This window comes from Microcaecilia unicolor, chromosome 4 (genome assembly GCF_901765095.1).
Source record: "Microcaecilia unicolor chromosome 4, aMicUni1.1, whole genome shotgun sequence".
NCBI classification, from domain to species: Eukaryota; Metazoa; Chordata; class Amphibia; order Gymnophiona; family Siphonopidae; genus Microcaecilia; species Microcaecilia unicolor.
Genome location: NC_044034.1, coordinates 270458676 through 270473075, shown reverse-complemented (window position 1 = coordinate 270473075; position 14400 = coordinate 270458676). Strand labels below are relative to the sequence as shown.

The window sequence follows — 14400 nt, the reverse complement described above, 5'->3', positions numbered from 1 at the left end:
CTTAGGTAATATACACCTTCAAAGAAGATAGTTAAACATAGTAAATACATAGTACATAAAATAGAAATGGTTAATCATAAGCAAATTAATATTTTCTATTTTTTAAATTACATTCTTTACAGATTTACTGTAATTTGTACTAATCCATTATTTTACAAAAACTACTAAAGGTTCAATCCAGATGGGAATTTTAGACTTCACAGAGTGCTTTATGCATATGTCAATGACAAATCAGGCTTATCAAAATCATCAATTTACTATTTATATGCAAAAAGCACCCTGCAAAGTCAAGACTTTTCTCTGGATTGCGTTCTATTATTACCAGAACACTTTGTAATTAGCTACATTCATTAGTGTACTGCATAAGAAAACAGATGCAGTGTACATAACTTGCAAATATAAAAAGTTGCATATATCATGTGCCAAACTACAATGTAAAATTCAGTGCAGCAACTGTTTAATAGTCATAGCTGCACATTAATATTTAACATATATATAGAGGCTCATTTTCAAAGCACTTAGACTTACAAAGCTGCATAGTAATCTAGAGACTTGTAAGTCTAAGTGCTTTGAAAATATGCCTCATAGTTAAATATATCCGCTTAGTAATTTAGCACAACCTACATTCATTATTTCATTTTGCCTGAAAAAAAATAAAGACTTACTCTATTTGAGCTCCATGAGCCACGAGGGCACTAATGCAATCCATGCTACCAGACCGTGCTGCTTTATGAATAGGAGTTTCACCCACATAGTCCTGCAAAGACAGCAGATATCATCACCCAAACAACTTATGTATTCAGATCAAGGACAAAACTTTGACCCACTTCTCCCCACTCTCACCCCCAAAATGAAATGCTGGTCAGAGTAAAGAAGAGTATGAAGAACTGGGGGTCTTTTTGTTAAAGCCAGAGATTGTCCAATCCTTCTCTGAAGTATCAGAAGAAAAGTGTGCAGAATAGATATGTTGCCCTATCCAGCTTAACAGATCAGTAGTTTGAGGTGCAAACAATCTGAAATTCTGGGCAGCAACAGCAGTCAAATTAAAACAGTGTATTGGTTGGGTAGGGGGAGAACAGTACTGAACTTAATTTCAATCAAGATGCAACAACTCAAGGTCTTACAAAAGCAAGGCACAGTAAGGAGAAATTAGGGCTTATCTGCTAATTTTCTTTCCTTTGGTCGCTCCAGACCATTCCCAATGAGTGGGTATATGCTCTCATACCAGCAGGTGGACAGACTTTACTGAGAGATCACGGTATATAGTCATGTGCAGCCCTGAGTTTCCTCAGTATCTCTATTGACAAAGCTAAGATGGTAACCAAACAGCCCCTCAGAGAACACTACAGGGGAGAAGGAAACAACCAATACCTGTGTCTTGATGCATTTTCTTTGGGGTTTTTTGTTTTGTTTTTTTTGGTCTTATACTAAGTGTCATGGACTAGTACTGTACTTGATCCTTCCAAGCTCTGGCCACCCCGATGCACTGGGCAACAAAGCCTATGACAAAATGCAGTACAGGAGGGATTGAGAATTGTCTGGAGCAACTAAAGTAAAGAAAATTAGGAAGTAAACCCTAAATGCTCCTTCCTCGTCATCTACTCCAGACCAATCCCAATGAGCAGGAAATACCAAAACAGTACTCAATGAGGGTGGGATGCCGGCAACACCTCAGAGAGAGCCGAGACCCCGAAACCTGCCTCCCAGCGGGCCTGGAGATCCAACCAGTACTGTGTGACAAAAGAATGCAGAGATAACCACGTTTCAGACCTGCAAATGTCTGCCACAGGAAGCAATGCATGCTCAGCCTACGAAGTTGACTGAGCTCCAGTAGAATGGGCCTGCAATACCAGAGGAACAGACTTACTGGCGAGCAAATACGCCGATGCAATGGCCTCTTTAATCCACCAGGCAATAGCCTTAGATGCAACAGAGCACCCAGTGGACATCTAGCCCAGGCAGCAACCTTGGAATCCCAACGGTGAAAAACTGGTATGGAAACGGTCCGATTCTCCTCGAAGGTGATCTCCCCATTCCATATGAAAGATGAAACTGGACGCAAGACGTGCTCCTCGAAAAAGAGGAGAAAGACTGTCTCGTGTGGAGCCCTAACAAATTCGACATGCTGGAGTGATGGCCATCAAAAAGGCTACCTTAAGAGAAAGATCTTTCATAACTAAACGGCTCAAAAGGAGCCCACACCAGGGCAGCTAAGACCAAGTTCAAGTCCTAAGGCGGAACCACCAGCCGCAAGAACTCAACCTCAACATCCTAATAGAAGTGAGCGATGTTAGGATGAAGCCAGGGCATAACCCTGAAGTGGACCCCTAAAAACTGCCAGTGCTGCCACCTGCACTTTGAGATATAAAAAAAAACCAAACCCTTCTGTAGGCCATCCTGCGAGATATCTAGAATAGAGCAGCACTGCGGGGACAACCCTCTCAACAAACCCGTCTTCAAACACACGCCTTATCCGTAAATATGCCAAGGAGGTGGAATGCTTCCTGGAGCTCAGCAATGTAGAAATGACCGTAACGGAATAACCCTTCATCAACTTTGCCCTTTCAAAAAAGTCACACCGTAAGCAAGAACCGAGCCATGTCCAGCATCATGATCAGACCCTACAGTACAAGAGAGGACAGCAGTGGAAGGTGAAAAGGCTCTGCAACCACCAGTTCAATGAGATCTCTGTACCAAGGATGAGGCCAGTACAGAGCCACCAGCACAACCGAATAGCCATGTGCGGAGATCTATTGAAACATGCAGCCGACCAAGGGCCACAGTGGAAAGATGTAGAGAAGACCCCGGTGAGGCCACTATTGCGAGATGCCCACCGACACTAGCTCTCTCCTGCGGCTCTAGAAGTGTGTAGCTTTGGTGTTCCTTGCCATCAGATCCATCACAGGATCATTCACTCCCGCTACATGAGATGCCGACAGAGGACCAAAATGCTGTTCCACCCAGGCCATAAGTTCCGCTGTCTCAAGCGTCAGAGGGTAACTTCTGGTTCCCCTTGATGGCTGCAATACGCCACAGCCATTGTACTGTCTGACAGAACCCAAATGGTCTTGTTGTAGAGAAGGGACTGGAAAGCCTGGAGCACGAAACAAATCACTCGTGTCTCCAACCGACTGATGAACCAGTGTGCTTCTGCCTTGGTCCAGTGCCCTTGCGTCACCTGCCCAATGGGCTCACCAACTGGAGAGATTGGCATTCATCCTAACCACAGTCCACTCCTCTGGGAGGGGATGGGGGTCCAGGGGCATACCCACCATCAAAGTCAGACCTGCACACCTGAAGAATATCCCAAACCAGGTTTCAACCTAATTCATGTTATAGATACATAATATACATAGATAGATACATAGAGATACTCTGAATGTTCAGCATCCGATTCTCATAACACGATGTCTTAGTGGCCCTTTACCAGGATCTCTGCATGAATATAACACATGCTAGGGTATCCCTATAACCAGCCCTTCCCAAATGACAGATTACTATTTTAAAAAAAAATTACTATTCTACCTATGAAAAGTTCTGTTACTATACTTCCTCTGTGTACATCTGTATGCTGCACAAGCTGGAATGCTTGAAAACAAATTAGATTAAATAAAAATGCTACCAACAATAATGAATTACAAGGATGCAGTAGCTCATAGGTTTGCTTGCTTTGTTTTGAGTGCAAGCAGAACAGAAGCTGCGCAGGGAAGGGGAAACACAGACTAACCTAAGTGGCTTCAACTTTTTGACATCATGCTGTCTCCTGTTCTCAATCAAATTGCCTTGCTCAGGGTTGCGCATGGCTATACACAGTGACCTCTCAGTCTCTCCCCACCCCCATCCCAATCTGCTGGCAGAAGGTATATACACCCACTCGTTTGGGAATGGTCTGGAGCAGATGAAAAAGAATCCTAATTACTGGAGGCCTAACAGCACAGAAAATAAAATGACAATCTATGGTGAAAAAAAAATAACTGGACTACTACATTTAAAAAAAATTTTGAGATGATAAACTAGCAGCACCCTGATCTCACATCTCCGGGGGGGGGGGGGGGGGGGGGGGGGGGGGGAGGAGAAGAATCATGGACTTACAAATTCAACCTTAAACTAAGTTGCATTTAACATTCACTATAGACTTGGATAAGAACCAACCAAGTGGGGGGGGGGGAACGGGACGACTATACACGTGGTTAGGTAGGAAGGTGAAATTAGGCCTTACCTGCTAATTTTCTTTTCTCTAGATCCTCCAGACCGTTCAAGACGCTTGGGTTATGCACTCCTACCAGCAGAGGGAGACAGAGCACTAAAACTTCTTATACAAGTAGCCTGTGCAGACCTTCTACTAACCAGTAAAACAGTAACAAAGCAGAGGAACAAAACACCTCCACCTAAACAAAACCACTGAATCCACACTCAGATCTCCTCCCCTTAAGACGGGGGAATTCAACTGCAGATAGGCACAAACGGTACCACAAACTGCCCTTAGTAAAACTCCAGGACCCAAATCAAAGGAGCTACTAGAAATATCAGCAACTGAAGTCCAAAGAAATCATACTGAACTGTCCGATAAACTGGGTGGGCTCTTAAATGGTCTGGAGGATCTAGAGGAAAGAAAATTAGCAGGTAAGGCCTACTTTCACCTTCCTCAGCAATCCTCCAGACCGTTCAAGACGCTTGGGACGTACCAAAGCAGTAAACACATCTAAGGGTTGGACCTGCGAAGCCCAGAGGACAGGACTACAGCTCCAAAACTGGCATCCTCCCTTGCCTGTACATCCACTCTGTTTGACAAAAGAATGCAGGGAGGACCACACCACCACTCTACAAATGTCCACCGGTGGAACAAAACTACTCTCTGCCCAAGAAGCTGCCATCCCCCTAGTGGAATGTGCCTTGAGCCCCACCGGCACCGAACGGCCATGCAATATGTAAGCCGAAGAGATGGCATCCTTCAACCACCGAGCTATAGATGCCTTAGAAGCAACCGCTCCCTTCTTGGGCCCCCATGAACAACAAATAACCTGTCCGAAGACCTGAATTCCTCTGACCTGTACAAGTAAACCTTCAACACGCTGCGCACATCCAATTTCACCAAATGACGCTGAGAAGCATCCCCCATCCGGTCCCCCAAGACCGGCAACGAAATCACCTGATTGACATGAAAGGAGGATACCACCTTAGGCAAAAACAAAGGCACTGGATGCAGCGAAACCTTTTCCTTTCGAAAACCACAAAAACGGAGGCCTACATGAAAGAGCCTGAAGTTCCAAAATCCGGCGAGCCAATGATATAGCTACCAAAAAGACCACCTTCATAGTAAGGTCTTTTATCGAATAAGACTCCAAGGGCTCAAAAGGAGAACCCATCAGAGTCAAGAACGATATTAAGATCCCACTGAGGAACTACCAGTTGCTGAGGAGGACGAAGCAACTTCACCTCCCTCAAAAAACGGACCACATCTGGGGAAGATGCAACCGACCTGCCCTGCACCTTACCCCGAAAACACGCCAAAGCAGCCAGCTGCACCTTCAAAGATGACAATGAAAGGCCCTTCTCAAAACCATCCTGCAAGAAACTAAAATGCACGACACAAGCTGTCGAAAGGACACACGCCCGGTCCCCGCACCAATCTTCAAATATGCGCCACACACGCACATAAGCCAAAGACGTTGAACGTTTGCGAGATTGCAGCATCGTTTGAATCACCTGAGGGGAAAACCCTTTCCTTCTCAACCGTTCTCTCTCAAGGGCCACACCGTAAGAGAGAATCGATCCGGATCCGGCATGACAATTGGACCCTGACACAACAAGCACCAAGCCCCCCCCAGCCGCAGAGGCTCACCTTCTAACAAGCGCATCAGATCCCAGAACCAGGGCCGACGTGCCAATTCGGAGCCACCAACAACACCGGACCACCGCATGACATTCTACCCTCTGTAGGACTCGACCTATCAAGGGCAACGGGGGAAACACATACAGCAGTACCCGCTGAGGCCACGGAAGGACCAACGAATCGATCCCTTCCGCTCGCGGATCCCGACGCCGACTGAAATACCGAGGAACCTGAGCATTCTGTCCTGATGCCGTGAGATCCACTACTGGCATTCCCCACTTTAGAACTATCTGGTCAAACATCAACCGGTGCAGAGACCATTCTCCGGGGTCCAACATGTGTGCTTAGAAAATCCGCGTTCACGTTGTCCACCCCGGCCACGTGCGCCGCCAAAATCTGCACTAGATGCCTTTCCGCCCAACTCATGAGCAGAGCCGTCTCGATTGCCAACTGTGGACTCTTTGTACCGCCCTACCGGTTGACATACGCTACCGCTGTCGTGTTGTCGGACATGACTCTTGCCGCCGTTCCGACCACACTTGAGCGAAACGCCAACAGAGCTAGCCGAATCGCCTTCGTCTCCAACCGGTTGATAGACCACTGAGCTTCCTGAGTCTACCACCGCCCCTGCGCGGACCGACCGCGACACTGAGCTCCCCAGCCCAGCAGACTGGCATCCGTTACCAGAATCTCCACCACCGCCAACTCCAGGCTCCACTCATTCTGCCTCGCCTCACCCTATGCTTGGAACAACCTTCCTGAGCCCTTACGCCAAGCCCCCTCCCTGCCCGTCTTCAAGTCTTTGCTTAAAGCCCACCTCTTCAATGCTGCGTTCGGCACCTAACCCTTACCGTTCATTGAATCCGGACTGCCCCAATTTGACTGCCCCTATCGGACCAACCGTTCACTTGTCTATTAGATTGTAAGCTCTTTGAGCAGGGACTGTCTCTCTTTGTTAAATTGTACAGCGCTGCGTAACCCTAGTAGCACTCTAGAATGTTAAGTAGTAGTAGTAGAATCACCCACTGAGGAGGTTCCAACGGCATGCCCTTTTTCAGATGGGCCGAGCACAGCCACCACTGGAGACTGCGCCGAGGAGCCCCCCTCAATGGCAACCGCAACTCCAAACTGTGTACCTGAGGAGACTACCGAGACAACAGAGCCGCCTGAAGCTGACGCATATGCGCCATGGCCCATGGTACTACCTTTACTGTCGCTGCCATGAGGCCCAGAACCCGAAGGTACATTCGAACCGTCGGACTCTGAACGGACATTAACAGCCTGACCTGCTGCTGAAGAGAGAAGATCCGAGAATCCGGCAAAAAACACGACCCACTGCCGTGTCGAACCGCACTCCCAAGTACTCCAGACTCTGCGATGGGATCAACTGACTTGACTACATTCAATACCCATCTGAGCGATTCCAGAAACACGACCACCTGAGCTGTCGCCGCCACACTGTGAGCCCGAGACTTCGCCCGGATCAACCAGTCGTCCAGATACGGATGCACCAGAACTCCCTGCCTCCGCAAAGCCGCTGCTACCACCACCATTATCTTGGAGAAGGTGCATGGAGCCGTTGCCAGACCAAAAGGCAAAGCACAGAACTGAAAGTGCCTCCCTAAAACAGCAAAACGAAGGAAACGCTGATGGGCCTCTCGAATCGGCACGTGCAGATACGCTTCCGTGAGATCCAGTGACATGAGAAATTCTCCCCGACGAACAGCCACTATGACCGAGCGCAGAATCTCCATGCGGAAGGATGGCACCTTGAGCGCCCCATTGACCCTCTTGAGATCTAAAATGGGTCGAAATTGGTCCTCCTTCGGCACTACAAAGTAAATGGAATAACAATCCATTCCCAGCTCGTGCCGAGGAACGGGTACCACAGCTCTCAACTGGATTAAGCGACCCAGAGTCTCTTGAATAGCCTTTAACTTGACTCGAGAGTGACAAGGAGAGGAAAGAAACAGATCCGGCAGCGGGTGCTCGAACAACCTCCAGCACCCACTGATCTGAAGTAATTTGGGTCCACCCCTGATAAAACAGACGAAGTCGCGCCCCGACCTTCACCAGAGGCTGGACCCGCACACCTTCATAAGGAGGACTTACCATTTCCGGCACCTCCGGAGGAGTCCCGACCTCCTCGACGACCCCCTCGAAAGGACTGCATCCACTGGAAAATCCGGCTTTTAGAAGGAGACACAAATCTGCCCGGCCTGTAACGCCTTGCGTCCTTAAACCAACCTCTAGCTGAACCACCTTGACTAGCCGCCTTAGGCCGTAACTCCGGCAACCATGAGACCTTGGTATCCCCAACACCACTCATCAGTTTATCCAAGTCCTCTCCAAACAACATAGAACCCTTGAAAGGTAGAGAACACAACTTTGCTTTAGAGGCTGCATCTGCCACCCAGCCCCTAAACCAAAGAGCCCTGCGAGCCGTCACCACCAGAGCCATATTCTTAGTTGAAGCCCTTAGCAAATCATAAAGGGTGTCTGCCAAAAACGAAGACCCCATCTCCAATTTGGCCAGATCCTGAACCAAACCAGTCCTATCTAACGCAGGCTCATCCAAGAGCTTCTCCGCCCAACGGAAACAAGCTCTGGCTACCAAGCCCCCACACACAGAGGCTTGCAAGGCCAAAGCAGACAAATCAAAGCTGTGCTTCAGAAAGGACTCTAGCTTCCTATCCTGAGGATCTGTACCACCATCCACCGGAATGGCCATAGCCTTAGTAACTGCCGTAACCACCGCATGCACAGAAGGCAGTTTCAGCAGGGCCAAATCTTCCGGAGGCATGGGATACAGCCGCACCATAGCCCTAGACACCTTACAAGCAGCCTCCGGCACAGACCATTCCTGAAAAACCATGTCCCTAATGTCTGAATTCATGGGAAAGTAACGGGAGGCTCTCCGAATCCCCTTAACCAAGGGATCTACCTAGGGTCCCTCCGCAGAGGTAGTGGCCGCCGGAGCAAACTTCAAAGTAGAGATCACCTGATCAATGAGCTCTAACAACTCCTCCTTATGAAAAATGCGAACCACTGAAGAATCTTCCCCAGGCCTTAGCCCATCCTGATCCTCAGACATCTAAGAGATCCTTCTCTCCTGGGTCACTCCAAACGTCCGACCCAGGCAGAGAAAGTACCTCCATAGGCTCCGAAATATCCACCCGTGGGCGCTTAACTCCCACTGAGCTAGCAGCCTCCGGGGAACAAACAGCCTGAGAGGGGCCAGCTCTCCAGGTATTATACAGAGACCAAACAAACTCAGGGGGGAAGCCAGAGACCAAACAAACACGGGGGGGGGGGGGGGGGGGGGGGGGGTCAGACCCCCCCCCCCCCGACGCTGCTGAAGCCCCAACAACACTTCCCGCAGTCTCCGCGACGGACCCCCCCCCCCGCAGGTCCATCACGTGATCCGCAGCTAAACTAGGCGCGCTTCCCGCCACACACGGATCCCCCGGCGCCGGTACAGAATGCGCAGCCAAAAGGGCCACTCATCCCACGAAAAACAGCTCCGTCGAGTCCGACCCGGGACGCGCAGCCAAAATGGCCGCGTTTCCCGCCAAAACCGGCCCGGAATGTGCTGTCAAATCGCCGCCCAACACCTCCGCCGACTCAGGGGAAAGCACAGGGGGAAGAGCGCCGACAACGTAGGCTCACCACAAAATTTACATTGGCCACCTTTCACTTCAACACCGCGCTTCGTGCAAAACCGACACCTCACCAGCTTAGACATAATGGCCGCGAACACAATAAAAACAAACAGTTGCTTTGTGCTCTAATAGGCAAAACCGCCCTTAGGATTTACACCCTGTAATAGAGATCCAAGTGTGGGTTCTCTAACATTTACAACCCAACCTAGAAACCCCCAACGGGCCTACCAGACTGAGTACACTGCACAGGCTGCACACACCTACCCACTGCTGAAACTGAGAAAATACTGGTTAGTAGAAGGTCTGCACAGACTACTTGTACAAGAAGTTTTAGTGTTCTCAGTCTCCCTCTGCTGGTAAGAGTGCATAACCCAAGTGTCTTGAATGGTCTGGAGGACTGCTGAGGAATAGGGGATTTAAACTATATTAGATTGCTGTTCAAGAAGTTTCGTTGGCTAGGTAGAGGATATTCTTTGTGTTTATCAGCTTTGGGCCAGGCACTGTTTCTACAGTAACAACTAAACATTTCCATCTGCCAATAACTTTTATTTTTATGTGCAGCTTTAATAAATTATTCAACTTGCACTTTAGCAGTGATGACTGACATTCAGTACTGCAACGCAAGTCATTAAAACGTAATAAGCATCTGAACTTGTTCATCACCACTGTGAAACAAGTTGATCTTAAGACAGTTCTTTTTAGAAGCAGTTATTAGACATTTTCCTAACTTCTTGCATAATCAGTTCCTTAACCATCTGGAACCATTCATGCTATATAGCAGCTATTACTTCTCATCAACAATTGCCCTAGCCGCAAACTTATGTGGTGGTTTCCAATATATGCAAGTTTACCTCGCACATACATTTGGAACATTCCCAAACCCTGACTGGTTGCGAGGTCTCCAGGGAAAGGTTAGGAAAGCCCTAGATTGTTCATTATTCATACAGGCAGTATTAGAAAAATAAAAACCTGATTTGCACGTTAAATATCAGTTCTAATGAGTAAAGAAAAGGTTATTGGTTTCAAAATAATCTGATTTACACTTACATGCTTCCACCTTCAGAATAAAATGGAACAAACCTATTCAACCCGGTTAAAATAGCTGCTAAACGAGGGGAGAAACCCCCCCCCCACACACATTTTTCATATGTGGTATCTTGCTTCTCTCTGAAGTGCTTACCTGTTTATTAATATTGGCACCAGCTTGAATCAACCAGATTAAGCAACGAGGATGCCCTCCAAAAGAGGCAATGTGGGCTGGGGTTTGGGCAAATCGTGTCGTACTGGCATTGACAGTAGCACCTGCTCTCACCAACTGCATTAAGCACTCCAACTTTAAAAAAAAAAAAACAACATTTTGTTCAGAACACTGTATTTGAAGTTTCAAAGATTATAGCTTATAGTTTATCTTCATATGCTGTTAGTTCATATGAAACCACAGTGGAGTACAATTAAAACAAAACAGAAAAAGAAAAGAACTCCAATTTATGCTAGTAGAGTACACAGACATAAAAAGCAAACATACTATGGATCTCCAAACTTAATGTCCAAGTGTCACAACCCAATTTTTCATGATTTCCTGAGAGAATATGCAAGAGATCTACCTCCATACTAAGTAGGCAGTACATTTATTAGAATTTACTTACTGTCCTTTTGAAGAAAATTCATCCAACGTGATGTACAGCAGAATTTTAAAGACAATTCTGGAGTACCCCCTTGCCAGCCAGGTTTTCAGGCTACCCACAATGAATATGAATGAGATACCTCCTTTTTATGCACATCTTTCATGCATATTCATTGAATAAGCTTGCATTGAGCATGGAGAAAACAAATTATGATTGTGGAAAGAGTGGTGGATGAGAGATGGCCACAGATTGTACAGGTGTGTCAGTTACATCTTCCTGTTAAAAGGGAGATGAGGCTGTTTTGGGTGGTTTTCGATGCCTAGCTTACAATGCAGTCACAGACTGGAAAGGTTGTACAAGTGTCTTTTCATCAGTTGTATTACACTGATTAAAGTTGATGTTTGCTTTAACCGATTTCTGAAGTGTTATACTGTCGAAGGCGAGCTATTGTTGTGCAGAATGCTGCTGCGAGGGTGGCTGTCAGTGTTTCGAAGTGGGACCATATTACACTGGTTGCCTGTGAGATTTAGAAATCACTTAAAATATTGTCTCTTATCCATCAATCTGTCTATAGAAGGGTCCCTGGTATCTACATTCTGTTATGAAGCTGTTCGCATCTGGTAAACGTAAGATCTGATTCTGCAAAGAGATGGTTGTAGATTTGTTAGTGACCACACATTATGCCATAACAAGGGCTACAGCATTCTCGATAGCAGGACCAGTAATATGGAATGTTTTGACTCGCTATTTGCGTCTTTCAGCCAATGTGGGACAATTTAAGAAGTTGTTTAATGCACAGTTTTGTGTCCAGGCCTTTACTATCTGATGGCTAGCAGATACTGTATTAGAAGTAAGAAACAGTGATGGAGAGAACGTCAACAGCGCATTCCCATTGTTTGTACATTTTTGACTAATTATGTATGTTTTGTGGTAGCCACTTAGACTTAAGTGGGTTTTAAGCTTCTAAATAAATAACTGCAATCTCATGGAAAAGAAAAACCACAAAGTATAAGGAGAAAGAAATTAGGTCTTACCTAATAATTTTCTTTCCATTAGTCCTTCTCACTATTCCACAGCCTATGGGATACAGTAGTTGTATCCATCACCCAGCAGATGGAGAACTGAAAACTACATCCAGTCCAGCTCCTCAGTATTTATGTAGGCAAGCACATCACACACTAAGCCTTAAACTCGCTAAACTAACACTAGCCAGATGAACAAACATGTGGACCTCTCTCATCCCTGGACAACTTGTAGAGAACAAGAGATATGCAGAAAGGTCCATGCAAGGTGACAGTCATTTGACCCATTATTTCACACTGACTAAACATCTTAGAAACCTCAGACAGGTCTTTGGAATAGTAGAAAGGACTAATGAAAGAAAATCAGTTAAGACCTAATTTCTCCTTTCATTACATAGCTTCCCGCTATTCCAGAACCTGTAGAATGTTCAAAAGCAATCCCTGGGATTGCTGGTGCCACTGCCCTGAGGACCAAAGTCCCAAAACTAGCTTCTGAGCGCACCACAACATCCAACTTACTATACTGCTTGGTAAAGGTATGCAATGTCGACCACATCACCACCTTGCAAATATCCAGAGACAGTAAGGTAGTCTCCACCGAGGAAGCCACTGTATACCTCATAGAATTAAGCCACTGTATACCTCATAGAATGAAGCCACAAGGCCTGAGGAGCATACTTCCTTGCAAGCAAATAAGCTAACACAATAGTCTCCTTCAGTCATCTAGCAATCGTGGGCCTGGAAGCCATGAAACCAACACTCTTGTTTACCAAAAAACAGTCCGATTTGTGAAACTCATTCATGACTTCCAGATAACTAATGAAGCTTCTCAATGTACGAAGAGTCCTCAAGAAAGAATACCAAGCCACTTTGTCCTCTACAAAAACGATGAAAGCTCCACAAATTGGTAGAGATGAAATGCCGATACCACTTTCAAAAGAAAGAAAGCACTGTGCATAATGAGACCCCCTGCCTCTGAAAAACAAAGAAGGATCTTGACAAGACAGCCTGAATCTCTGAAACTCTACATTTTTATTTGTTACATTTGTATCCCACATTTCCCCACCTATTTGTAGGCTCAATGTGCTTACATAGCACGGAGAGGTGTTTGCAGACTCGGTGTAAAATACAAAGTGATATTGTGGTAAGATAAAGTTCATGTGGCACAGCCACATTAGGGAATCATACAACAGAAGAGCTGTGTTATGTACATGTGGACATAGCAGCCACCAAGAGCTCTGTCTTTAGATTAAGATCTTTCAAGGCGGCCTTCTGGAGTGGCTCAAAAGGAAATTTCTAAAGAGCCCAAAAGGACTAAAGGTTCAAATCTGGATACAGTGTACCAAAGAGGCCACAGGCAGCCCGCAACCCACAGAATTGTACGATATCTGGGTGAGCAGCAAGTCTTCTGTAGTCGGCCCCTGAAACATGCCAAAGATATAGTAGAATTGGAAAAGGTACAGCGAAGGGCGACGAAAATGATAGTGGGGATGGGACGACTTTCCTATGAAGAGAGGCTGAGAAGGCTAGGGCTTTTCAGCTTGGAGAAGAGACGGCTGAGGGGAGATATGATAGAAGTGTATAAAATAATGAGTGGAATGGATCGGGTGGATGTGAAGCGACTGTTCACGCTATCCAAAAATACTAGGACTAGAGGGCATGAGTTGAAGCTACAGTGTGGTAAATTTAAACGAATCGGAGAAAATTTTTCTTCACCCAACGTGTAATTAGACTCTGGAATTCGTTGCCGGAGAACGTGGTACGGGCGGTTAGCTTGACGGAGTTTAAAAAGGGGTTAGATAGATTCCTAAAGGACAAGTCCATAGACCGCTATTAAATGGACTTGGAAAAATTCCGCATTTTTAGGTATAAACTTGTCTGGAATGTTTTTACGTTTGGGGAGCGTGCCAGGTGCCCTTGACCTGGATTGGCCACTGTCGGTGACAGGATGCTGGGCTAGATGGACCTTTGGTCTTTCCCAGTATGGCACTACTTATGTACTTATGTACAACTTGAAATTTTAGAGAACCCAACGCCAATCCTTTCTGAAGGCCGCTAGAATATGCATGACATGAGCAGAAAAGGGAGGAATTGTGCAGTCAGAACACCAGACCTTGGAACATCCTTCACATCCTCATATACACCATGGATGTGAAGTGTTTCCAAGCCTGAAGCAAGATAGCAATAACAAACAGAATAATCTTTTCGTCTCAACTGAGCTCTTTCAATGGCTCAGCAATAAAATCAAAGGGGCACGG

At 46.4% G+C, this 14400-nt stretch overlaps 1 protein-coding gene across 4 annotated transcripts in view; it reads right to left on the bottom strand.

The window, feature by feature from the left end:
- Positions 1-14400, bottom strand: part of ANKRD10 (ankyrin repeat domain 10) — a 181295-nt gene that overhangs the window by 111316 nt on the left and 55579 nt on the right. For all 4 annotated transcript variants that reach the window (XM_030201543.1, XM_030201540.1, XM_030201541.1 and 1 more), the window contains exons 2-3: positions 10676-10828; positions 666-757 (exon numbers count right to left, since the gene is read on the bottom strand). In XM_030201543.1, the coding sequence (XP_030057403.1) occupies positions 666-757; positions 10676-10816 (233 nt within the window). In that variant the 5' untranslated portion in view covers positions 10817-10828. The remainder of the gene's footprint in view (positions 1-665; positions 758-10675; positions 10829-14400) is intronic.